Source organism: Lepidochelys kempii, chromosome 7, assembly GCF_965140285.1.
Source record: "Lepidochelys kempii isolate rLepKem1 chromosome 7, rLepKem1.hap1, whole genome shotgun sequence".
NCBI lineage: Eukaryota > Metazoa > Chordata > Testudines > Cheloniidae > Lepidochelys > Lepidochelys kempii.
In genome coordinates this window covers 7,267,874-7,295,485 of record NC_136386.1, presented here as the reverse complement: position 1 = coordinate 7,295,485, position 27,612 = coordinate 7,267,874, and the positions used below count along the sequence as shown (strand labels likewise).

Sequence of the window (27,612 nt, the reverse complement as noted above, 5' to 3'; positions counted from 1 at the left end):
CCTTCCTACAGTCTTCTTTCCTTTAAAAATTAAGGGCAGATTCTTAGCTGGAGTAAACTTGTCCCAGCTGCACTGAAGTCAATGGAGGTAGGATAACTCACTTCAGTTGAAGATCTGCCCCCATGGCCCACAACTAAGGCTTCTAGGTTCTACAAACAATACAAATAATAATTATTAATAATAAATATTAATGAGTGAAAGAATGCAAGTTCAGATGAAGCAGGTACCAAGCTGCAAAACCAAGAAGGTAGCTTTGTCATTTTAAAGGCATGCATTGAATAGATTCACCAACTGATGGAACTCAAAAATGTAGCTGAAGAAGAGAAAGAGGGCATGCGTGTGTATAAGGCAGCACACAAGAGACACTGTGTGAGTGGCTGGTTAGGTGGCTGACAGTTCCTAATTTGCTGTTTCAGCCTTTAATTGTATGATGAATTTGTTGGCAGTGTCTGTGGATTTCTGCCTCCATTCATCTTTATTTACAAGCAATTTCCGGCTGCAATTTTAATTTGAGTTTCCTTCTTATCTAGCTATACTTCTTCTCTGTCTTCTCCACTAGGTCATAATGGCAGCAATTTCATCTTCTCAGCAGCCTTTATGCCACTGCTCAATTACACTCAGTATGAGGGCTTGGCAAAATACTACAGCACTTGTAGATCAGAGCTAACCTAGATTAAATTATGAATATTTCAAAACCTACCATGATTAATTCAAAAGATAATATACATTTCAACAGTCACAAGCACTGCTTGTCTTGCCAGCCTCAGCAAGTCCCGCTGCTAACTGCTTAAATTATTTTATACTCAATCTGAATGTAGTGTGTACACACACACGCACATGTGTGTGTGTGCGCGCACGATCAGGCCCTAACACTATCAACACCACCCTGGGAATTGTCAGTAAATTAAAGGGACACGATCAATTTTAAATGATCTGAAAAAATTTCTTTATCTGTGTTACTAAAACCTTAGAATATTAATACAGAAAAAATCCCGACCCTTATTTGATAATGCTGTCTGTTTACTTTTCAAATTCCTCATGACAGACAATGAAGTTAGTTTCACATACATCCATAATCAATTTCATTTTCATTTTAAATTAAGCTCTTGGAACCAGGGTCTGTCACTGACTTTATGCAAAGACAGTGCCTAGCAGAGTGGGGCCCTGGTCTGGTTGGCTGTGAGGTGCTACCTTTAAGAGCTATATAAATCTCATGGTGGCAGATACTGCAGGGGAACGTTTGTTTAAAAGCAATGGTTTTAACTGAAATCTAAAGTGTTATGCAAACTTTTCTATTGGTTTTAAGATTAGCAAAAAAACCATCTTGTACCCAGGTCTGGAGCTAACTTTTAGATAACAGACCATGTTGCTTTAAAAAAAGAGAACGAAACTTGGAATATAAGGGCCAGAAATGAAGGGATACAAGCCACTTTCCTTCACACCTATTTAATTACAGGGGAAAATTTCAAAAGCACTCATTATTGGCCTATGTACACTCCAACTGAGGTCCTGAATTCACCTAATCCCCCCTGAAAACTTTAAAGATCTGGTCTGCACTGTGCTAACTGAGTGTCACCTTGTCCCCAATCCCTGCAGAGTTATATTTTTACATGTAGATGACTCACTCATCTTTGCTCAATAAGGTGCACTCAGAAAGTGCTTCGGAGACTGGAATTCTAATATATGGTACTGTCCTGCTGTGCCTAAGCACAGAGATCATTGGAGAGTAGTGTCAGATCATCACAGTACTTTAACCAAAAAAGGAAGGGAGTCAAATACCATGTAGTTGCCACTGGAGGATGGAGCTGAAATCTCTTTGTTGCTGTTCTTTATTTATGGGCACGAAAAGATTAGAGGTTAATTAGCCATCTTGATCCCACAAGGAAAGTAAACTTTTGGGGGCATTTCAGTCCACGAGAGTTCAACATCCTTCTAGTTCTGGATTTGGAAGGAACCCAAAACTCGGAGTGCAGCTCTGTTGAAAGTGTTGGTTTTAAATGACGCTATGTAAACTCCTGACCTCAGAAGGAGCAGTCTGACACCCTCACCCCCAAAGGAGCTTGTGGGGAACACAATTCTGACTTCCCCTCTTCCTAAGTAGCCCACATTCCACCTTCAAGTTAGAGGAAGTGTGATAGTCTTAGCTTTCAGAGGGCAGCCACAGAGCTTGCTCCCACTCTTTGTTCTTCATGGGCAAGCAACAGGTCTTGTTCCCCCTCACCCTCCTCCCTTCTTTACAGTCCCTATCTTCGAGCGAGGGCAGGCAGCCCATTCTATCCTGCAGCAGCACCACAGATACGTCACCAGACCTGCCACTGGTGATGTTTTAATGCTTTGGGGAGGAGACGTCCTATAGTGTTATTTACTCCTCCTCCTAACACAAGAACTAGAGGTCACCAAATGAAATTAATAGGCAGCAGGTTTAAAACAAACAAAAAGAAGTATTTCTTCACACAACGCAGTCAGTCAACCTGTGGAACTCTTTGCCAGAGATTGCTGTGAAGGCAAGGACTATAACAAGCTTCAAAAAAAGAACTAAATAAGTTTCTGGAGGATAGGTCCATCAATGGCTATTAGCCAGGATGGGCAGAGATGGTGTCCCTAGCCTTTGTTTACCAGAAGCTGGGAATGGATGACAGGGGATGGATCACTTGATGATTACGTGTTCTGCCAGTTCCCTCTGGGGCACCTAGCATTGGCCACTGTTGGAAGACAGGATACTGGGCTAAATGGACCTTTAGTCTGACTCAGGATGGCCGTTCTTATAGCTCACTGGAAGTCTACATGAGGATAGGTGTGGCCCAGTGAATTCTGCAGTGATCTAGCTTCAGAGCACTGAAAGACAAAGTGCACCAGCAAGACTGAAAAAGCCTCTTGATCTTACCGCAGAAGAGGCAAGGAGAGCTCTTTCCCCGTCATTTCTCAACACACAAATCCTCTTGCGAAATGCGGGAGCAAGTTATTGGCTAGATTCTGAAAGTGGGAACAGGAAGAGAAAGAAGCAAAGCCACCACAGACTAAAACAAAGACGCAAAAGGGAAGAAGAGACAAGATCAGATCTGATGTTTGCCAATAAGGACCAGAATTTACAAGAGTGTTTCACTGACTATCCCACAAAACCCAGGTTGTAACCATAACGATATCTAAATATTACATGGAAAAGACTGTTTGTCAGCTAGCTTCCCCAGGAAAAGATCCAAATGACTTTTTTCTCACCTCTGTGGAAAAGTCAGCAGGGTGTAAAATTCACCATGTTGAATCCAGGCGCATTGGATCTTTGAAAGGAAACATTGTCAGTCAAACTGGGATAAACTGACTTTCAGACCATAAAATGAAGTTTGCAGCAAGTTTGGGGTGGGAGGGATGTTTGTACTCTTACCCAACTTTCCTCTAATTACTGCATATGTCACCATTATAAACCTGACAAAAAGACTGGGCTAATCAATCCATCAAGTTAAGTTTCATAATAAACACAGTGTGACTGTTTAAAATGGACTCCGTCCATTTTAAAATACTGTTCCCTGGTCGCATTACTGACACTACCTTAGATGATTAAAAGTGAAATAATTTTAAAACATCTGGTTTTCCTTTCCACCACTTATGATTTCATGTTTTCCAAGCACTTTTGGCAGCCCTTTGTAAAGACATATGACGACTAAACATGTGGGACAATGTTAAGGCAGAGGATGAAGAAGAATTCTGATCCCTGGGTACAATAAAAATGTTTGCTACCTCCCTTCTTTGGATGAACCGGGTAGTGGTGACAGCAGGAAGGCTTTGTGGCTATTTACGTATGCTACTGCTGCAACTCTTTCTTTCTTCGGGATGATATTGTGGTGTGCAATATGTCTTTCCCCTTGTGGTTTGTCTGTCCATTTGTAAGTGATTTCTTGAATGTTAGGTATGCCCTGTATCACTGTATTCGTATTCAGAAGCCCCTCTCAAGTGAGATTCAATTGTGGAAAAGTTTTATTATACTTTAATGATATAAAATGTGTCTAGTGTCCAATTTTATTTGCATTTTTCATCTCACTTTTTTTTTGGGGGGGGGGGGGGTCGCTGATGCGCTTAACTCCCTCAGTTCCTAGAATCAAAAAGGAAAATGAATACACTGTTCAGGGATGCTGTTTACCTTTCGGTTCTGCACATCACTCAGTATAACTGGTCTGTTTCTAGTCTAGTTTGTTGCACAGCTGCATTTGCTTAGGATGCAAATATTACAGGGGAATGTTTTAGTTTTAAAAACCAACAAGAATAAGCTGTCAAACATTAATTCTTTTTAATTTTATATCATAATTTTAGGGAACATGTTCTGCCTTTGACTCCTCCTTCCCTCCCATCACCTTATTTTCACATCTAGTAGCATGGCATATGAATAAGATATTAACATTCATTCACCCAGTGGTCTCAAAGCCTTTTACTAACACTAATCAGCTGTTATAACACACTCTTTTAGGTAGGTAAGTATCCACATTATAAAAGCAGTTTGTTACATCAAAGCAATTATTTTAAGTGTGCAAGGGGAAAGGAGGAGGAGGAGGAAAGATGACAGACAAAAAAGAGTCTACTAGCAAAATAATAACCACTCTCTGTAGTTATAACTTGATTGAAACTTAATGACTAATCAATAAAACTATAATTACAACTTTCACCCTTATGCTGGCAATTTGGAATACAGTAAAATCAATCAAATAAAATTTGATATGAGACAACAGTGAGAGAAGCTCAATTTGTGCCATTTTTATTAGGTGGTCTCCTGTACCAAATCTCCTAATCCCTACCTCAATTATTTTACGGCTCCGTTTTTCCATCACAGTAAGAGAAAAAGGCCTGGGGAAAGCAGAAGCTTATTTGCTCAGAAGTGCTTCTTTCAACACTATAGCTGTCTTTCAGACCGTGGTTTTTTTGTTTTTTAAAAAAAGTTATTTTTTTAAAAAACAAAAAAAACCATGATATGAAAGATGCCTTGGATGTGAATATGCCTCTGTTGTTGTTGTAGGGTAGTAGGAACCAAGCATACTACAGAGCGAAGCAAGCACCCATCTTACCTAAACTTTACTGTGTCTCCGTTTACCTAGCTGAAAATTGAGACAATTTTCCTGCTTGTCACATGGTGTGATGCTTAGTGCTTGCAAAGCACATTCAGATCTTTAAACCAAAGGGGCTCTAAAATTGCAAAGTATCACCTGCATCTGACTTCCTTTTGACCACGGTTGATTAAATTTTCTAGTCAGGTTTTTCTTATGGGATCCCCACAGATAATTAAGTGTGCTTTTGTTTTCAAGATGTAAGGCTTTCCTCTAACTTTTCCTTCTTGTTAGCATGGTTAACATGGGTATCATACATCCTGGGGTTGGACTCTGCCTCATTTTATTCTGGAACTGGACGTTTTATAGCTCAGAAACTTGGAGGTTTCTTTCTTTTGCGTGTGATGTTCGATGAATTAGATAGCAGGCAACCAGTAGTTGAGCTATAGATTGCAGTGGTGGGGGAGTGCCTTTTAAGGATTCCCAAAGGGTTTTGTGGGATACCTATGGAAACTGACTCCTAGCAATGCCTGTGCTTAGAGTTTCTGAGCTGACAACACAGAGACTGGTATTAAGATCAAAGATAATCTGCCTGAGGAAGTTACATGGCAGCTCTGTAAAGGAGACAACTTAAATCAGCTACCTCCCATCTCTTCCTTCACTTGCAACGCCAAAGCAGCTGTGAGACCATCGACACATGCTGGCACTGACAATGAGGTTAGTTTCATATACCCCCTAAATCACATCCAGTCAAAACAGTTTGGTTTCTAAGGTTTAAAAAAATGCCCAGGTGCCAACAATTAAAGCCCAAGGGTCAAATACAAATGCAAAGAGGCAGACGGGGCTACGCGCTTTCTCCTGTGAAACAGTCAGTTGGCACTACCTCTGCTAGAAAGCTACTGCACTTTCCAGCATCAGAGTGAAAATAGCTTGGATCAGTCATTCCGTAAACGGTTTGGGACTGATTCATGGCTAGGTCCGGACAGGCCAATTAGACAAGGAAGCACTGTACTGTGTAAGCACAAAGGCAGGTGCGATGGAGAGGGGGAAGACAGAAAGAGGGATCAAGTTTAACCAGGGGAAGGGGAAGACCTCAACAAATAGAAGCCTCACTGGGAGGCAGATTAGATGTGGGGAGGAGGAAAGCGGAATATGACACAACATCTTTGCTCCAGGAGATGACAAGTATCCCCCTGCTCCGTCTTGTAGTGCCCTGCTCCAAAGCTAAGGGTGGGAAGCGGGCAGGGCTTCGTGGGGACAGTAATGTAATGCTCTATGTTAACCAGAGCAGAACACCTAGTCAAAAGTCCCTGCCTGAGACACTGGGCTGGTAGAATGGGACAAACACATTAGAAGTCGGGGAATCTTACTGGGCACCCTGCCCTGCGCAGGTGGGGAACACGACCGTCTAGGTAACACAAAGCAGCCTTGCTCTCCTGACTGTATCACTAAGGGTTTGCAGATTAAGCCTGAGATTTACTTAAAGCTGCAGTCAATCTGAGATACCCAAGGAAGTAATTCTTTATGCAACCTACAATCCGCCTGTGGAATGTACTTGTAAGGGGGTTAACCAGTGGACCTGCTGGATGTTAGAAAGGCGTGAGTGGCCACTTAAAGCATTTACAGACATGAAAGCCAAAGGCTAGATTAGACAGACATTGGACTAGCTTAATGCCTGACCACTTTAAGAACAGTTCTTTTCCAACCCCTATTACCTACAGCATGTTACAAGCTGTTTAGGCATATTGCAAAGAGTTTTTGGCCTCCTCTAAATTATCAGGAGCTGGCCACTGCCAGAGCTAAGGTCAGTACTTGATGAATCTATGGCAAGAGTGGCCAAACTGTGGCTCGGGAGCCGCATGCGGCTCTTTTATAGTTAAAGTGCGGCTTGCGGAGACCCCCACGTCCCCCCGCATTCTGCACCTACCAGACTTAGGGGGGGGGGAGGGGCACTTGGGACCTCTGCCTTGCAGCAGGGTGGTGAGGTGGGGGCTTCTGTATAGCACATTTCAACAGTAGACCTCAAAGTGCTTTACAAAGTGTCATCATCCCCATTTTACACATGGAGAAATTGAGGTACGGGTAGATGAATTGACTTGCCCAAGGTCACCCAGTAGGCTAATATCAGAGATAAAAGCAGAAGCGAGAAAAGTCTGAGTCCAGTCCAGTGCTCTATCCACTAAGCACACTGCCTCTCCTAAGACACTATTCTACTATAGACCATGGAATTTAATGGACTACTACAGGATATGTGTAGCTAACCAAGTTAGCAGCCATGTAAGCCACCAAAACACCCAGACATTTTTCTTTCAAGATGGTTTATTTCAACATGATACCCAAAAGCTTCAGTGAGAAGTAGGGCTCAAAGATGCTGTGTAAACACAGATAAGGCAAGCTCATATCATTTAACTGGATATTTGTTTAGAAGACACTTGATGGAACACAAGATCGGGAGTTAAAAGTGATTAGACATTTTAATGTCCTGGAGAGAAGCAGCAACGCTTTCAAAAGACAGGTGAGGGGAAAGTAACATGAACTGAAAAAAGGCACTGCCTATACTCCATGTCTGCTGTATTATCACAGAGTTCAAACAGACAATGAGGGAGTATTACACCAGTACTTGTGGTCAATAAAGTGAAAAGCACGATAGGGGACTACCAATTTTTGTAGCTCCGAGCAAATCAGAGTTGTCAGAGGTGCTCATTAGCTTCATCTCTGAAAATTGAGCCAAAGCACCAGAGTTTACCCAAAAGTATTTGCCATGAAACAATTAAAACTGTATGTACTGATACAGTACACAGTTTTGGACCAAGTCACTCCAGGTTTAGATAAGAGTATTTGAATTGTGACATCTGTTCAGTACTTATGAAAAGAATACCAGAGTATCCATAAATGCAGAACAGAAGTTTCATAAAGCTCACTACAACACTTAGAACTATGAGAAGATTCAGGCAGGAAAGCATTTTCAGTCGCTGAAAATCATGCATCATTTGATATATGAAGTTAAACACCGGTCAGTTGCCCTTCCCTGTCGTGTCACTCTATTTCCTGGTACATCTGCTGGGACAGCTGATTTATAAAAGCAAGAAAGCCTTTTCTTCAATGTGACAAACTACTTTTTGGGGAAGTTGTTCCCTGAATATGAATGCACAGACTATGGGGGGCGGGGGCACCGCAGAAGAGAGCACATCTTTGCTACTGGCTCTTACCAACCCAAAATGGATTGGTTTTAAACAACTCTATCAACATGAATTTATAACCATCATCATCTTGCGATCATAAAACCTTTTGAAATGGAAATCTTTTCATGACCAACCCACACTGAATGGCAATCCTGCAAAAGAAAAGGCAAGCCCCAAAACCAACATGATGCGGAGGTGTGATCATTGGGGATCTGGAATGACGCATATTTCCTGTATCCTGCTAAGCTGCAAGCCAAAAAAAAAAAAACCACAACAAAAAAAAACCCACAGGTTAGCCAATGTGCTTCACTTACATCCACTTCACTGATGTAGATCCTGGAATGACCAGGACCTAAACCAGACTTAGCAGCATGTAATCAAAGAATGCTTTGAACATAACTAAAGAGACAAGGTGGGTGAGGTAATATCTTTTATTGGACCAACTTCTGTTGGTGAGAGAGACAAGCTTTTGAGCTTACAAAGAGCCACATTCTGCCACACCCAGAAACACCAACAAGCTTTTCCCTAGCAATGGCCTTGGACTTGAGCGTGCACGGAAGCAAAAAGAGGACTGTCCCTGTAGCGGCATTCAGGGAAAGGAGTGCAAATTTAACATTCAGACTTAGACAAGAGTCGGGATGTTGAGTCAGGGAGAGTACTCTGGTGCGCAAAAGGCTCACTGAGGTGCAGGCATGGTGTCACACACTTAGCCTGCCTACAACCCAAGCTTGTCCCATCAGCAGCACAACCACAACAAAAAAATCTAGCTTGCCTTAATGAAAGTTGAGTGTGACATGCTTCGACGGGCCAGTAGGGGAAGAGACATGTCTTCTAATAATACCACCCAGCTCTTATATAGCAGGTCAGTATCATCAGCCCCATTTTACAAATGAGGAAACTGAAGCTCAGGGAGGTGAAGTGACTTGCCCAAGATCACCCAGCAGACCAATGGCCAAGCCAGGAACAGAATCCAGATCTCCAGCATCCTACTCCAGTGATCTACACACTAGGCCACGCTGCCTCCCACAGTAGGCTTGTGGGACTGAAGACCAGTAGGACTTTAGCTGGGATACCGCTTCTCTTCTTAACAGTTGACATGAAATCAAATGATCTAAAAAGTAGGACTAAATCCATTTTCTTGGAACAGCCTGTGCCAGACAAGGAAGACCACAATCTAATACACCTAGCCACTCACATTCTGCAGCTTCAAATTAAGTCCCAGTACTCAATCAGCACACATAGCCATCAGCCACCTGGAAAATAAGGGCCTGATATTTGCAATTGCTCAGCATCTCTTTGGAGCCAGTCCTAAAATAGCTGGCTGGCTACTACCATGACAGTCCCTTTTGAGCTCGGAAAATGGAATTACGTGCCATATTTCAGGGCAAGTTCTGTAGAAAAAGAAAGCATTAAAAACACAAGCTGCTGCCACCACCACACTTATGATGAGCCTGAGACTGCTCATTGCAAAAGAGAGCTGAAGTTAGCTTCAATGTATAGTTAAAAGTTTATATACAAACACTGAGGTGGACAAAAGTTCGGACAGACTTCCCCTCCTTCCACATGAGATCACTTGCTTCTAAGGTTACATCAACAATTCAAACACATAAGAACGGCCATACTGGCTCAGACCAAAGGTCCATTTAACCCAGTATCCGGTCTTCCAACAGTGGCCAATGCCAGGTGCCCCAGAGGGAACGAGCAGAATACGTAATCATCAAGTGATCCATCCCCTGTCGCCCATTCCCAGCTTCTGGCAAACAGAGGTTAGGGACACCATCCCTGCCCATCCTGGCTAATAGCCATTGATGGACCTATCGTCCATGAATTTATCTAGCTCATTCTTTAATCCTGTTAGTCTTGGCCTTCACAACATCCTCTTGCAAGGAGTTCCACAGGTTGACTGTGCATTGTGTGAAGACATACTTCCTTTTGTTTGTTTTAAACCTGCTGCCTATTAATTTCATTTGGTGACCCCTAGTTCTTGTGTTATGAGGAGTAAATAACACTTCCTTATTTACTTTCTCCACAATAGTCATGATTTTATAGACCTCCATCATATCCCCCCTTAATCATCTCTTTTCCAAGCTGAAAAGTCCCAGTCTTATTAATCTCTCCTCATATGGGAGCTGTTCCATACCCCTCATCATTTTTGTTGCCCTGTTCTGAACGTTTCCCAATATATCTTTTTGGAGTTGGGGCGACCATATCTGCATGCAATACTCAAGATGAGGAGGTGCCATGGATTCATAGAGAGGCAATATGATATTTTCTGTCTTATCTATCCCTTTCTTAACGATTCCCAACATTCTGTTCGCTTTTTTGACTGCTGCTGCACACTGGGTGGATGTTTTCAGAGAACTATCCACAATGACTCCCAGATCTCTTTCTTGAGTGATAACAGCTAACTTAGACCCCATCATTTTATATGTATAGTAGGGATGATGTTTTCACAATGTGCACCACCTGCGTCAGAGAGTCTCAGAAAATGGGTCAACTGACTCAGGCTTGCGCTACAGGGCAGTGTAGATTTTCAGGATCAAGCTCGGAGACCCTCCCATCTCACTGAGTTTCAGAACTAGGGCTCTGGGGGCGGGGGGTGCAGCATAGATGTACCCTCAGACAGAAGGGGAGGGTGTGTGCAAATAGCATAGCTGAATGAGTTCAGTTAATATAATTGATACAGTGACTTTTCAAGTCCATTCAGGTCTGAAAACTCTGTAATGCAAGAAATCTAATCTAACAAGGTTTAGATTGTTTATATTTTCCAACACTAAGAACATTACCCTCCATTTTATGATTTTTAAATTGTTTTTCCCTAATAAAAATGTCATATAATGAAAAATAGTGAGAAATATATTTTTACCACTCTGGTCTCATTTACAGACTTAAACTACACATCTACCAGAAAATGCCTCCAGGGTAAAAGTTACCATAGCTACTGAATACGGACAGCTTTATACAACCATCCAAAATTGGACATATTAAAAAAAAGATTTTGCACACCACAGTGACCTCAGCATTTGAAATCTCAGACTAGTTTTTTCTTTGGCCCCTTTTTTCAAGTGGCTGAATTGCAAAACTCTCGATTTCTGAGAGAGAACATTCTACTTTACAGCAATTAAAATATAAGACATGCCCCAGGGCATGTACAGCCTATCATACTGGCCAAGACTATCTCAGTTTCCCTGTACTCCCATCTGCTTGTGTATCCATGTGTTGTCTTTTGCCTTATACTTTTGGAAGCTCTTTGGGGCAGGGAATGTCATGTGTACAGTGCCTAGTACAATGGGGTACTGACCCATTACTGGGGCTCCTAGGAGCTATGATAAATAAAAAGTGAACTAATGAAAGGTATCAGACCATATCACAACATAACATTACCAGTGAGAGACAGGATAACTGGATATGTATGTAGTTGATAAATCCTTGGATCTACTCATTTTCACACACCCATTACTAATAGTGAAACTGCCTCACAGAAAACTCTGGATGTGGGTGAAAGAACTGGAAAGAAGAGCAATCAGCTTTCAGTGTGTGTCTTGAATTTCTTCTGGATAGGAATAATTCTTCAGTGACCATTCAGTTTTGCCCTTTCCTTGACACTAGAGAACAAGCATGTCTCCCCAGTGAGCTACAGAAATCTTTGCCATTTACCCAATGAATTCCAAAATCTTTCATTATAAAACAGCTGAAATAAGTAATTTTATTGCCACAGACATGACCATTTTCACAAGATTTTTTTTTTTAAATGGAACAGTTTAGAAAACATCACTGAAGTGAGTAAATCAGAGCTGAAATAACGTAAGGACATTATGACTAGGGTTCTCACAGGAGCCCAAAGGAGGGGAGTTAGGAGACCGAACCCCATTGAAAGTCAATGGGAGTTAGATGCCTAGCTCTATTAGGGTCCATTGAAATCCCAACCTAAACACATTCATCTATCAGAACTGTCCCCCAGGTATTTCACAATTAGCCTACTGCAGCAGGTGGTATTTGGGTATTGGACATGCAATGCACAAGGGACCGATCTTGCACTGTGATTTTTAAACTTTTTCTCGACTACATAGCTACATAGTTCTAGTGGTGTCATGTTTGGTACCACTGTGTTCCTGGGAGTAACAGTCTGGAAGCACAATGTAGCAAAATCTCATTCCATGGGTAAGTAAGTGATAGGAAAGTCTTTTGAAGGATACCCAACTCAACCCACTTCCGATGACACTGTATTATCAAAGCTTCAACTGGTGGACCTGAAACTGGGAGCTGGAGGTGCATGGGAAGAACAGCAAGTCCCCACTGCCATGCCCCAGAGGGTGAACCTCTGAAATAATGATTCTGTGGATTTTTCATGAATCAAAGGACAACCATACCTTCCTATCACTAACTTGCCCACAGAATGAGATTTTGCTACATTATGCTTCCAGACTGTTACTCAATGTCAACGCTTCATTTAAAACAAAACAAACCCCCAGAAGTTTCTAGAAAACATGTCGGTAAACTATTTTTGCAACCAATGCTTTGTAAAGACCAGGGTTGTTAAACCTGCTGCTCAACAATCAACAAGTAAAAGGTTCCCACTAAAATTCAGTTCTCATAAGACTTCCATTTTTTTTCTTCTCTTCTTGCTAGGAATGTGCACTAAACAGAGCTGTTACTTACTACTTCTCCAGAGGAGGCAGCCGCCATGTGTGTTACGGGACTCAGATACAGAGGGGTGACAGTAGCCAACACAGACTTCACAAATTCATAGGTGACAAAAAAGGCAGCAGCTGAAATTTTAAAAAAAGTTCAGTCATCAAACTATCTCTATAGCTGCATTAGCAGATTGATGTTATAATCCAAACAAATCTAGTTTACGTTATAATCCAGAAAATAGCCACATGCTCTAATCCAGAGACAAGACATTCCCCAAAACAGTACTACCCTTCTTACCAACATAGTTCCATGGTCAATACTCATTCACTCATGGTCAAAACTCCCTTTGACTTCAATGGGCCGAGGGCTTCAATCCATGTTTACAATTACAGTATTTTAAAAGCAAAAAGGCTAAATAGTATCTCTGACTAATTGGAAGTTTTTAGAAAATCATGTCTTAACTTTTTCTTTTTCTTTTTTGTCCTAGAATACTGTAGGTGGGGCTGTACTTTATTGTACAATGGTCAATTGATATTACAAATCAGCTCCTTTAAGGAAACAACTGCTTCAGTAACATTACTAACATTTAAATCTGATTGCGGCATCTTCCTGGCTAGAATCTGCCTCCTGTTTTACAGTTTAGCTCCAGAAGCAGCAGCGATTCATTTGAGAGAAAGAAAATGAAATCGTCCTGAGAGCTTGAAACATTCATTACACTGTAATCCAATGGGCAAGGAACAGTTTTATTTTGTAATAGACCTAATCTCATAACACAGAAAGCCAAGCCAAGTGTACCAATTAGAAAAGGGAAGAAGGGCAAACCCGGCACTGAAGTGGCAACAGTTTTTCCATACTAACAGGTGTCTTGCATTTGCTTCCTAGCACATTAAGGGTTACTCGTATTCTTCAAGATAATTTAAGTTTTTGCTTTTACACAGCAGCAAGAGATAAATCCCAGCTCAGATGTTAGAGATGCAAATCCTGAAAAAGCTGACATCTCTCACGGGGGAACAGTATTTAATTGTGCAAAGGGGCTGCGTGTATTGCCTTCTGCAGTTAATCAAAAGATGCTTATCGCCTCAAAAGGAGATAACGAAAGCGGAAAAGATAAAGGACAGAAAATTTTTATATCATCTTTTGAAGGACATGGAACATTTGAAGGTGTCAGTGGATTGGTCTGTGAACTTAACATTTACAAACGTGACAGCCTAGCTGGACTTCATTTTGCAAAGAGGAAGAGAGTAAACAGATCTCAGGAATTGCAAACATTTTTCTTCAGACACTAGAACTATTTTGCTTTGTTTCTGAAAGACACAGCCAATTTCAAAAGGCCTCCTCAAAGCTTCCCTCAGTTCCTAAATGACTTATAATTATGTATTTCTCCCCCCAGAAAAAAAAAAAAAAAAAAAAAAAGAACATTCCCTGCTAGAATTTGGCTCTTAAAGACCAGAGGGGAGCACATGCACAAGACATCCTTGGAACGTTCATATTCATGATCACTGCAGTCAGACATGGCCAGGATTTAAAGGCAAGAGTCTCCAGGATGGGGACTGTGCCATCTTTTATATTTGGACAATGCTTAGCATATTGTGGGTGCTGCTGGAAACAGAAAGGAAGTGGCAACAGATGGCCATGAAAAGGGAGATGCAACAAAGGAACAGGGGTTGTCCGTCTGTCTATGACAGTGGTTCTCAACTGGGTTCGGGGTTCCTGGGGGACTGTGAGCAGGTTTCAGGGGATCTGCCAAACAGGGCCAATGTTAGACTCACTGGGGAACAGGGCAGAAAGCCGAAGCCCAGGGCCCTGAGCCCCACCACCTGGTGCTGAAGCTGAAGCTTAGGCCATATAGCTTTGTGGGGGCCCCTGTGGCACGGGCCCCAGGCAGCTGCCCTGCTTGCTACCCCCTAACGCCGCCCCTGGCTTTTATAAGCAGAAAACCAGCTATTGTGGCACAGGTGGGCTGTGGAGTTTTTATAGCATGTTGGGGAGGGCTCAGAAAGAAAAAGGTTGAGAACCCCTGGTCTATGGTATTTACATGTCCCCACTGCTGCAGTACGTGAGCACTCCGCAACCTTTATCGGATTTATCCTCACAGTACCCCTGTGAAATAGAGCAGTGCTAGATCCGGATTTTACAGATGGGGGACTGAGAAGACTAAGTGACCAGCTGTAGGTCACAGAAAGGAAGCCTGTCACAGAGCAAGGAATTGAACCCAGGTCTCCAGAATCCCACCCTAACCACTGGACCATCCTTCCTCTCCAACTAATATAGCCATGATAGAGTACTAGGGAGGGAGCTCCTTGCCGTTAGGAATAATGCTGAAGAGCACCTGCTCCTGTTGAGAAAGTGCCACCAATGAAAAGTCCTGCTAGTTGTCTGAAGGTCAGCAGAGAGAGATGGAAGGGGAGAGGAAGAGTTTCCACAGTGTACAGCCAAAAATTGGATCTTTAAGTGCAGAGAAGATGAAAAGAATGGCATTGAGACTTCCAGAAGAGTATCTGGACACGGTGGCATCACCATGATGGTGCATAGGAAGCTGAATTGTGAAACACAAAGCAGCACCACCAGTAGTTAGCATTTGTAGATATATCAGAGAGAGAGAGAAGGATTTATCTTTTGGGAACCCTACATTAGATAACTTTGCACCACTGTGATTACATCAATTTAGTTGCACTGGTGCAATCCATTAATATTGGCACACTGCACTTGTGCAAAATGGGGCATGCAATGGTGTGATTTTTTTCCAGGTACAGTGCAGCAAGCCTACATTAGGGGTCATCATTACAATGGTGCACATACCCAGCTGGACGCTGCACCCACACAAAACCTCATAACTTCAACAGGAGTCCTATGTGGAGCTGCTAGCAGGATGGGAGCCTGGCAGAGAAAGGACAGGATCACCCTTTACACACACTTGACTATGCCGTCCCCCTAGAGGAAGACCAGGGATTAACACAAACACAATCCACACAGTTTTTACCATTCGGAAAGGATCCTACAGCAACAGAAGGAACACCAGCGTAGATTTCGCGAAAGCCACCAGCCTTCTTAAATCCTTGGGGGCTCTGCAGTCGGGTTTTTATGGTATCCAGAGGGAATAATATCAAATCAACGCACATACCAGCTATCCCACCAGCCTGCAAGATAAACAGGAGCAAAGCGAATTAACATCAATGTAGACCAAGTCTTGCCTACACACATGCTGCTCTGAGACTTGCCTAAAGGACATTATTGAATCTATCCATTTGCAGCAAGCGAGTGGCTCTGTCATTCATTGGCAGATTTCTCCAATAATTACTTTTTAACTACAAGTGACCATGTGTAGGTTGATGTCCAGCACCAGCATAGGATACAAAAAGAACAGTGCAACATTTTAACCATTCTTTCGTTTTGCCTCACTGTTTTGCATTGAATGAAGGAAGCAAAGCAGCTCCAACAACTCTGAGCCACCCAAATAAGCTCTAAGATAGTGACACATACCAGTTAGCAATGATACAGCACAGTATGTCCATCAGGGCCAGGAATTATTGTGCAAATATTAGGACTGACTGAGAAAAAGATTTTTATTCCCGAGGAAAAAATGTGGGGGTTTTCATTTAAATTTTGCTTGATTTTGACAGCCAAAAACAGAAAAAATTCATTTTAAACCAAAAGTTTTACAGAGTCACAGAAACATAGGACTGTACGGGAAAACGATAGGTCATCTAGTCCAGTCCCCTGAACTGTGGCAGGACTAAGTATTAGACCATCCCTGATAGGGGTTTGTCTAACCTGTTCCTTAAAAACATCCAATGACAGAGATTCTACAACCTTCCTACCTAATTTCTTCCAATGCTCAACTATCCTGACAGTTAGGAAGTTTTTCCTAATGTCTAACTTAAATCTCCCTTACTGCAGTTTAAGCCCATTGCTTCTTGTCCTGTCTTCAGTGGTTACGGAGAATAATTTATCACCTTCCTCTTTATAAGAACCTTTTACTTGAAGACTGTACCACGTCCCCCCTCAGTCATCTCTTCTCCAGACTAAATAAACCTAGTTTGTTTTTGTTTTTTTTCAATCATTCCTCAGAGGTTGTTTCTCCTAGACTTTTAATCATTTTTGTTGCTCTCCTCTGGACTTTCTCCAGTTTGTCTACAACTTTCCCAAAATGTGATGCAGTACTCAACCCAGTACCCCAGTTAAGGTTTTACCAGTTTGAGGAAATCCTGAATACTTTAATTCAAAGCAATATGGTGAAAACTTTCATTTTATACTAAAAAAAAAGTATTAAAAGATTTAAACCAGTTCTAATAAATACACAAACAGGAAAAAATTCACATAGGACAGAGAGGGCCTGTAAGAGGAATCACAATTCATAGAGTTTAAGGCCAGAAGGGATTGTCAGACCATGTAGTCTGACCTTGAGGGTGACCAGGTGTCCAGTTTTGGACCCGAACACGTGATCAAAGAGCGATCCTGGCAGCTCCGGTCAGCGGCCATTGACTGGCTGGCAGCACCGCCGCACCACACAGTGGGGCTGGCAGTTCTCCCCGCTAGGCCACTGCACTGTGCAGCTTCCGGGTCAGAAAGCAGCCAGCAAGTCCAGCTCCTAGCCTGAGGGGTGGTCAGGGGGGTCCACATGCCACCCCGCCCCCCAGCGCAGTTCCCATTGGCTGGGTCAGGGCAGGGGAGGAACTAGCGCGACTTGTGAGTGGTCAACAGGTGGTTCTTGAGGGGTTGCATGGCATGCACCTCTCCCGCTGCTGCCCAGCCTCTTCTCACGCTGCTCGTGTGACTGGGCTCAAGCTGCAATGCATGCCCTGCGGCGAATCATGGTCTGTCTGTCATCCGATCGCCGGCACCCAGAAGTTCCCCTAGTACTAGGAATGGGGCTGCATTCCCATCCCCCTCACTGCATCCCTCCCCATTCCAACCCCCCCTCCATCACTGCATCCCTCCCCGTCCCACCCCCTTTTCCCCCTCGCTGCGTCCTTCCCCCATCCCATCCCTGTACCCTTTACAGTGCTCTCCCACCCATCCTCTCCACCTGTCAGAGCCGCCATCCCCATGTCCCTCACCCCCCACAGCCCTACACCCCATTCACCTCCACACACCGCTGCTCTCCCATTATGTCCCTATACACCCCTGTGCCCCCCCACATCCTCATGCTCCTGTAGCCTTCTGCTTCCCCCTGCATACCCATTTGCCCCACATCTGTCCCACCCCCTCCTCTCTCCTTCACTGCCCCCCTCTCACCCCCACCCTGCTCTCGTCCTTGGCCTCTTTCCCTCCCCATCCTCTCTCTTCCACCCCCCCTCACCCCCATCTTTATTCTCCAGCCCACCCTCCCCTTCCCGGCTAGGTGATTTAGGCAGCCCCTGGAAAAGTGTATGAAAAACTGTCTCTGTGTAGGCAAGTGCGTGCATGCATGCATTGTATGTATGTAAGAGACTGTATGTCTTTGTGTAGGGGAGTGTGTATACCTGAGTGAATAAAATTTGCAACCTAACTCTTTGACTTTTATTCCTTTTGCTGGCTTGGGCACAAAAAACTTGATGACATAAAACATATGCGTATTCATTTCATAACAAGTTTTTAAAAGAGGAGGGAACGCTAAAAAAATATATTATTTCTTAAAAAGTGAATGCTGCTGACTAGTAATTGCAGAAAAGCCGATGTATCATACCTTTATCCCCCCACCTTTGTCTAGGTGCATTATAAATTCTTTGTTGCAGACTCTCTCTTTTTATGTGTATGTCCAGCACCTACCACCCTGGAACCCTGATCTTAGTTGGGGTCTCTAGGCACTAAACAATTTAATATTACATACTGTGGAAGTAGATATGTGAGTGCATGCTAGATGTGTACACATGAATACACGTGTAAGTGTGGGAGTCAGTTTCTACAGATTTATTTATATAGGTATCTGGACAGGTGTGCATTTTAGTGGCTGTGCTCTATAGTTTTGTATTTGAGCTTTAGGAGTGGGCTTTAATGGACTCACTGCAGCTCTGATAATGTGTGGTCCTAATTCCACACATAAAATTACAATCACTTCAGTGAATAAAAAACATGGAGCTGTTTACAAAAAATGTTAAGAGGGGAGGAAAAGAATCATGAAAACCTTTGTGAAATTTCATTTTTTTTTTTAAAATTACCCTTTTTGACTATTTTGCTGACAGCTCTAGCATCCTGTAACAAATAAAGCCTGAACTGAGCAGAATACATCTGTCAAAACAATAAATATGCCTGTTTGGGCCCTGCAGTGAAAATGAGCATATGAGAGAGGGTGGGGGAGAGCAAGAGAAGAGGGAGAGGGGATGGAGTGAGCGGGGGCGGTGCCTCAGGGAAGGGGCAGGACAGTGGGCGGGGCAAGGATGTTCAATTTTCTGGAATTAGGAAGTTGGCAACCCTACTGACCTCCTGTATAACACAGGCCATTAGTTTTCACCCAGATACACCTATATTAATCCAAAGATTTTGGTCTAACTAAACTGTGGGCACACATAGAGAACAGGAGAAACCAAGATGGCATCCATGACGAAGGCCCCTGCAAAACCTAAGTAAGAGCTAGATGAAATAAAGGTAGGGATGGGTATACAACTACCCCTTACCGCCACCCCCCCCCCCAAAAAAAAAACTTGGCCATTTTAACATATCTAATAATCTGTATTAAATTTATTCTTTGAATCCACCTTCATCATTTTTTGGTTATTTGGGCTACGGAGCACATATATTGATATCTACCCTGTACACAACAGCAGGAGAAAACGTGAGCATGGATGTACGGTACTGCTGAATCTTTACTTGGATAATTCAAGTACAATTATACTGTGCTCAACTGGTTTTCTGTTCCACCCTAACAGAGGATTCAGAGAGGCATTTGCTATCTACCGTTAAAGTTTTAATCAATAAGTTAATTACTCTTTTAATCTATTTGGCTATTTTGCGTGCATTGATTTTTCTAACTCTTCTTCCATCAGAATTCTTATCTGCCCAAAATAAAATTGATCAGATTTAATCTAGCCAGCTGGTAAAACATGAATCAAAACTTACTAATTGCTTCTTTGGATTTGTATCTTAAATGTCATTTAAATTCATGAAGGAGCTAATAGAGTACCTCTAGAATGGTGAGAATACCTGGGAGCTTACTGCATCTGCAGCAAACAGTAATGATTTTTAGATAATAAGCCAACTAAGCAGCCCATTCCCTACTGCATGTCAGCAGCACTACCATTATCAGCTGAGCAGCTGAAGAGAAAAAAAAAAAAAAACTTTGCATGGAGCTCGATATACCTGTTACACTGTAAATCCAGCAACATGATTAAACAAAACCAGGATCGAATTCAAAATGTTTTGAACCATGATATTTCATGTAATAGGTAACTGTCACCTGAGCATATTTAAGTGTGAGCCAAATTCTGCTCTTGCACACAGGCATGCAGCTCCACTTAACTATACACAATTCAGGAGGGACAAAGCTGGCCCTAGGCACATTTTTTGAAAATGGATGACAAAATACAGGGTGATAATCTATTATACACTTGTGGAAGGAGCAGCATTCACTTTCTTAGCTGTTCACTTGTAAATGATTCTTCTAGGAGTAAATAAATAGAGAAAATCTTTTAAAAAGCTGGAGAGAAGATTCAGTTAGCAAATGCCCCAACAATTATATATCCCTTAATCTGTGATTGAATTTTTTTTTGTCCATGTCCATAAAGCCATTAAGAGTGTATAAAAATGTAACATCAGCTACATTGCAGAAATGGTTGTGCAATATGAATTAGCGGCAAGAGACTGGCATGGACTTCCTGGATCACTGAATCCAGGCTTTTGCTGATGCAGGCAATTCCATCATATAATCTCATTTCTAAATTTATTAAACTCCATTTTAATGCTAGTTTGGTTGTTTGCCTTCATTCTTGCTATTGGGAGCACCTGACTCCTCTGAGGGTTAGAAACCACCTTCCCATTGAACATGGAACAGGAAGAGAAGGCCTTTCCTCTTTACATTCTGCCGCCAGAACCAGCCATGTTACATATCCAGATCTCATCTCATGCACTGAAACCTACAAGCCTCTTCATAACATTTCACTCCTTCGGGTCATTCAGCTACACCTTTACATTCGTCCACACTATCCTTGCTCCACTGCACCCCCACATTTGTGAACAAAGAGCAGGAACATGCCATCCCTAGCTGTGGGAATGGAGGGGAAGGCACAAGGATGAGATGGGGATGGAAAAGCAAAGATGAAGCTAAGGACATTTCAGGGCTCTAAAGTGAATAGGTTTGGAGAGATTTTCAACAGCGCTCAGCCTCCTTTTAGGCACCAAAATAAGGGGCCAGATTTTCAAGAGACCTCTACACATTGTGTGCTGAGCTCTTTTGAGCATCTGGCCCCAATTGTGGGTGTTGAACACTGGGAAATCTGGCCCCATGAGAAGCAAAGAGATGCAATTAAGGTCTTGCAAGAAGGAACTTAAGAAGTCACAATAGTCAAAACAGGCAGAGACTATAGGGAAAGAATAAGAAATTTAGGAGGGACAGGCCAAAGGTAGCCAAATTTTCCAGAGGAGAGTTACAAACAAGTGAGGCAAAAGGAAGAAAGCAAGCTCTGAATCAAGGATAACTCCAGGATTTCTGGCTTTGAGAACAACATTAGTTTGTTACATTGCACTAGTGGAATTCAAAATATGAGAGAAAAGGTAGTTTAAAAATTAAAAAAAGAAAAGGAGTATTTGTGGCACCTTAGAGACTAACCAATTTATTTGAGCATGAGCTTTCGTGAGCTACAGCTCACTTCATCGGATGCATCGATGAAGTGAGCTGTAGCTCACGAAAGCTCATGCTCAAATAAATTGGTTAGTCTCTAAGGTGCCACAAGTACTCCTTTTCTTTTTGCGAATACAGACTAACACGGCTGTTACTCTGAAACCTCTAAAAATTAAGCATTCCTTTCTCTTCATATTCTCCACAAGCTAGCCAAGTGCCCTTCTCTGCCATGTTTGAACACTGTTGCTCAAATTCATCATTAACAAATGCTTCCCTGCATTTTGAGTGATGTGTTAGATGAGTAGTTCAAACTTATGCCACAAACGACAGAGGCTGTGTACATAGCATGAAAGAAGAAATAGAGTAACAGATCCTTGTTAACAAGATCTATTCTAATGGTTTTGTTTTTACTATTTATTAAAATTCTCAAGATACAAGTTAGCTGCTCTTCAACATTTATTTCCCTTCCCCCACTGCCCCATATATTTTTCAGGTTGAAACTGCCATGCATTTTGATTGAATAGACACAGTGAAATCAAATAGCATTTTTTTTTTTTTTTTTTTTAGATAAAATGTATTTAGGATCAGTAGCTTCTCAGAGTAATTCTCTCCACTGATTCTCAAACACCTGTCAACCTTCCATCACCACATTACAGACTAGCGACACTCATTGTTATTTCCAACATCATTCTGATCCTCCTCCTTCAAGAACAGATGGACACCACTCTAAAAGCTTTACCAAGTGAGAGTTCTGGCTCTTTCTAATATAAAATTATAAATAATAGGTCTTTCATTACAAACATACTCATTAAAAAGATGATTATTACAAACCTTGTGATATCTATTTCAGTTACTAAAACTTGCACAGATTATCTGAGTCTCTAAATGATTCTGCTTGTTTTATAGGGTTTGTTTGTTGGACAGTTACATAAGCCAGGATGACAGGATGAAATGGAAAACTGTTCAGGTACAAAAAGAGAGAAATAGAAATGGGATGAAATGGAATAGTGCAAACTGCAAGGTCATGCACATAGCGACTAACGACAAGAATTTCTGCTATATATTAACTGGGGGCTCATCAGTTACAAGTGAGAGAGGAGGGGAGAGACCTGGGTATGTTGGTCGATCACAGGGCAATTATGAGCCACCAATGTGATGCAGCCATGCAAAAACCAAATAGGATCCAGATGAGGTATTTCCAGTAGACACAAGAAAGTACTAAAACCATTGTATAAGATCTCATCTGGAATCCTTGTCACCCATATTCAAGAAAGTTCAATTTAGACAGAAACAGGTGCAGAGAAGAACTACTAGAATGATCAGGGGAACAGAGGGCCTAAAAGGCTGACAGGATAGGATTGCTTTCTATAAATACATCAGGAGGGTAAACAATAGGGAGGATGAAGGGCTATTTAAGTGAAAGGACAATGCTTGCACAAGAATAAATGGCTATAAACTGTTCACGAATAAATTTAGGCTAAAAATTAGAAGGTTTCTAATCATAAGAGAAGTGATATTCTGGAACTGACTCCCAAAAGGAGCTGAGAGAGCAAACAATCTAACTAGCTTTAAGACAGAGCTTGACAAATTTATGAGTGGAATTAGATGACAGCGTTGCCCGCAGTGGTGGGGGGCTGGGCTCAGCAGCCCTGGCGGTCCCTTCTGGTTCATGTCTGATGTTCCTTAAATCGCATGCTTCAGGGCTTCATACGGTCACCCATAGGGGTCAGGAAGGGAATTCTTCCACAGTGTATTCACAATTGGGGGTGTGGGGATGTTGGCACGAGTTTGCCTCCTTCTTCTGAGGCATCAGAAATGGCCACAGCTGGAGATGGGACTCTGGACAGGGTAAGCCAGTGCTCTGAGGTGGTCCTGATAAATGTCTTTCTGGCACTTAGCTGTCTGATTCTTGCTTGGAGGCTCAGGGTCTAACTGATCACCATATGAGAGGTCTGGAAAGAATTTTTCTCCAGGGCAGATTGGCAGTGACCTTAGTGGGTTTTCACCTTCCTCTGCAGCACAGGTCACAGTCACTGGCTAGAATCATCTATGCATCTCTCTCAGTAAATTTATACACAACAGGTCAGACTAGATGATCTCGTGGTCCTTTCTGGCCTTAAATTCTACAACTACGAGAAAGGCTAAAGAAAATGCAAGAGAAATTCTTAGGTAAAAAAAGGCAAGTAGTGCATAAGCCTTTCAGCCAAACATAGATTTAAAATGGACAAGGAAAATGGAAGAAAGATTGTCAGCCCTTTATTCAAACATGAGACATTTTGAATAAAACACTGGAATAAATTGCCTAGGGAGGTTGCGGAATCTCCATCATTGGAGATTTTTAAGAGCAGGTTAGACAAACACCTGTCAGGTATGGTCTAGATAATACTTAATCCTGCCATGAGTGCAGGGGACTGCACTAGATGACCTCTTGAGGTCTTTTTCAGTCCTATGATTCCTAGTGCAATAGAAACTGCCACGTTGTCTCAAAGCATTACAAAATACAAGTAGTTCAGGTTATTGTGAAGTTATTCTGTAAAAAAAAATGCTCTAATAAATGTGTTAGTCTCTAAGGTGCCACAAATACTAATGAACTCATTGTAATCAAGTCTCAGTACCCTCACACACAATTTGCAGAGGTAAAAAGAAGTTACCAAACTTACAATGGCTATAAACAGCACAACACATTCAGGGTCATGTTTTAAAATGAGAGACTGTTCATGGCTGTATCATTCCAAAGTATTAACCCTCTGATACTGCATCTATCACATGGCACTTCTAAGCAGTGCTGTGACCTTATCCCATATGCCCATGAAGCACTATACACACTATGAGCACTCAAGAGATAATTTATAGACTTCAAGGCCAAAAGGGACCATTGTGGTCATCTACTCTGATCTGCTGTACAACACAGGCCAAAGAACTTCTCCAGAACAACTGAACTCTTAAACATTTGAAAAGGTAAGATATTAAGACAATTCCTCCCCATTCTGGAAAGTTGCCCCACCCAAAGGCAAAGAGCATCAGAAATAAATTCATACCATTTGAAAAGTGTACGCAGGGTTTTAATATGGTATTGTGATCACTTTAATTCCTTATAATTTTGCCCAACTGATCCTTAGGGTGGGGACTGAGTCTAGAGAGTGGAGGGGGAGTCTAAGGGACCATCAATAATATTCCGCAGCTCCAACAGCTGCAACATACAGACATACCCTCTCCTTCCAAACTCAACTGGGAATCTCCCCCTGGCAGTGTCACCCAGTAGGGGACTCTGCTCCCCTCTCAGACCCAGAGATGAGCCACCCACCTCCCCCATACCCCTTTCCTCACCCCCAATCCCACCCCGTCACCTCCTCTGCAAACCATCCCACCCCGCTCCACCCCCCTCCTAACCCCCCAATCCCACCCTCTCATCACCTCCTCTGCACCCCATCATGCCTGCTCTCTTATCCCTCCATTGCGCCCCCTTCCTCACCCCACAATCCCACCCCTCACTTCCTCTGTCCCCATCCCATCCCACCCCCTCTCTTATCCCCCCACTGAGCCCCCTCCTCACCGCCCAATCCCACCCCTCACTCCTCTGCCCATCCCACCCCCTTTTATCCCCCCACTGCGCCCCCTCCTCACCCCCAATCCCACCCCCACCTCCTCTGCCCCATCCCATCCCACCCCCTCTCTTATCCCCCCACTGAGCCCCTTCCTCACCCCCAATCCCACCCCTCACTCCTCTGTCCCATCCTGTCCCACACCCTCTCTTATCCCCCCACTGAGCCCCCTTCCTCACCCCCAATCCCACCCCATCCCCTCTCTTATCCCCCCACTGAGCCCCACCCTCGCCCCCAATCCCATCCCTCACCTCCTCTGCCCCATCCCATCCTGCCCCCTCTCTTATCCCCCCACTGAGCCCCCTCCTCACCCCCAATCCCACCACACCCCCTCTCATCCCCCCACTGAGCCCCCTCTTCACCCTCCAATCCCACCCCTCACCTCCTCTGTCCCCATCCCATCCCGCCCCCTCTCTTATCCCCCTTCCTCGCCCCCAATCCCACCCCCTCTCTTATCCCCCCACTGAGCCCCCTTCCTCACCCCCAATCCCACCCCCTCTCTTATCCCCCCACTGAGCCCCCTTCCTCACCCCCAATCCCACCCCCACTCCTCTGCCCCATCCCATCCTGCCCCCCTCTTATCCCTGCACAGAGCCCCCTCCTCTCCCCCCAATCCCATCCCCCACCTCCTCTGTCCCCATCCCATCCCGCCCCCTCTCTTATCCCCCCACTGAGCCCCCCCTCAACCCCAATCCCACCTCGTCCCCTCTCTTATCCGCCCACTGAGCCCCATCCTCACCCCCCAATCCCACCCCTCACTCCTCTGCCCCATCCCACCCCCTCTTATCCCCTCACTGAGCCCCCTCCTCACCCCCCAATCCCACCCCTCACTCCTCTGCCCATCCCACCCCCTTTTATCCCCCCATTGCGCCCCCTCCTCACCTCCCAATCCCACCCCCACCTCCTCTGCCCCATCCCATCCCACCCCCTCTCTTATCCCCCACTGAGCCCCTTCCTCACCCCCAATCCCACCCCTCATTCCTCTGTCCCATCCTGTCCTGCTCCCTCTCTTATCCCCCCACTGAGCCCCCTTCCTCACCCCCAATCCCACCCCACCCCCTCTTATCCCCCCACAGAGCCCCCTCCTCTCCCCCAATCCCATCCCTCACCTCCTCTGTCCCCATCCCATCCTGCCCCCTCTCTTATCCCCCCACTGAGCCCCCTCTTCACCCTCCAATCCCACCCCTCACCTCCTCTGTCCCCATCCCATCCCGCCCCCTCTCTTATCCCCCTTCCTCACCCCCAATCCCGCCCCCTCTCTTATCCCCCCACTGAGCCCCCTTCCTCACCCCCCAATCCCACCCCTCACCTCCTCTGTCCCCATCCCATCCCGCCCCCTCTCTTATCCCCCTTCCTCACCCCCAATCCCGCCCCCTCTCTTATCCCCCCACTGAGCCCCCTTCCTCACCCCCCAATCCCACCCCTCACTCCTCTGCCCCATCCCATCCTGCCCCCTCTCTTATCCCCCCACAGAGCCCCCTCCTCACCGCCCAATCCCATCCCCCATCTCCTCTGTCCCCATCCCATCCCCTCTCTTATCCCCCCACTGAGCCCCGTCCTCACCGCCCAATCCCACCCCTCACTCCTCTGCCCATCCCACCCCCTCTCTTACCCCCCCACAGAGCCCCCTCCTCTCCCCCCAATCCCACTCACGTCTCCTCTGCCCCACTCCGACCCCGCTGTACCCCCCATCCCGCCCCCTTTCTTGTCCCCCAGACTGCGCCCATCCCGCCTTCCTCACCGTCAGGGAGACCCAGAAGCCGGCCCAGTCCATGCGGACGCCCACGCGGAGCGCTCCCCGGCGCGCGGAGACGGCTCCAAACGGCCGCACTCGCCGCCCGTGGGCGCCGCCATACCGCTGCCCTCCGACCCGCCGTCACGTGGGCTGCTTGGGCCAGTGAGCGCTGTGCGTGAGCCCGGGCAGGGCGTGCGCATGCGTGCGCGGGGGGGGGGGGGTGAAGCCGTAGCGAAGCCTTTGCCCGTCCTCGCCCGTGGGGGCGCTGCGGAGGGAGCCGCTGGGCCCTGGGAACGGCAGGGGTGGGGCCGTTCTCGGTCTGGCGGTTCGAATCCCAGTCCCCCTAGGGCAGGCCACCTGTCTGTGCCCAGCGCTCGGGCAGTGCGTGCGGCCGGGCCAGACCGGTGTGGCAGCTCCCCGCCCTCCCCTGCCTGGGAGACCCGGGGCGAGGGGAACGGGCCACGGGGCGCCAACTCCCCCAAACTCTCGCACTGGCCTGGTGCAAAACGCAGCCTCCCGGAAGGGCCAGAGCCGCGTTATTAGAGGAGAAGCTCGGCTTGCGTGGCAAAACAAAGCCAGGGGCACTCCCAGGAGGGGTAAAAGCAAATGGCAAGGTTGTAACCTCACTGCTGATCGATAAGGATCCCTATGTGTGCAGATCAGCAAGTCACCTGCGCGG

General features: G+C 44.7%; 1 protein-coding gene across 6 annotated transcripts in view; it reads right to left on the bottom strand.

Annotated features, from left to right (window-relative positions):
* The window catches only part of SLC25A26 (solute carrier family 25 member 26), a 151,561-nt gene extending 124,473 nt beyond the window's left edge, over positions 1 to 27,088 (bottom strand). For all 6 annotated transcript variants that reach the window (XM_073351041.1, XM_073351045.1, XM_073351040.1 and 3 more), the window contains exons 1-3: positions 26,940 to 27,088; positions 15,825 to 15,981; positions 12,869 to 12,978 (exon numbers count right to left, since the gene is read on the bottom strand). In XM_073351041.1, the coding sequence (XP_073207142.1) occupies positions 12,869 to 12,978; positions 15,825 to 15,981; positions 26,940 to 26,972 (300 nt within the window). In that variant the 5' untranslated portion in view covers positions 26,973 to 27,088. The remainder of the gene's footprint in view (positions 1 to 12,868; positions 12,979 to 15,824; positions 15,982 to 26,939) is intronic.
* Between the last annotated feature and the right edge of the window lie 524 nt (positions 27,089 to 27,612).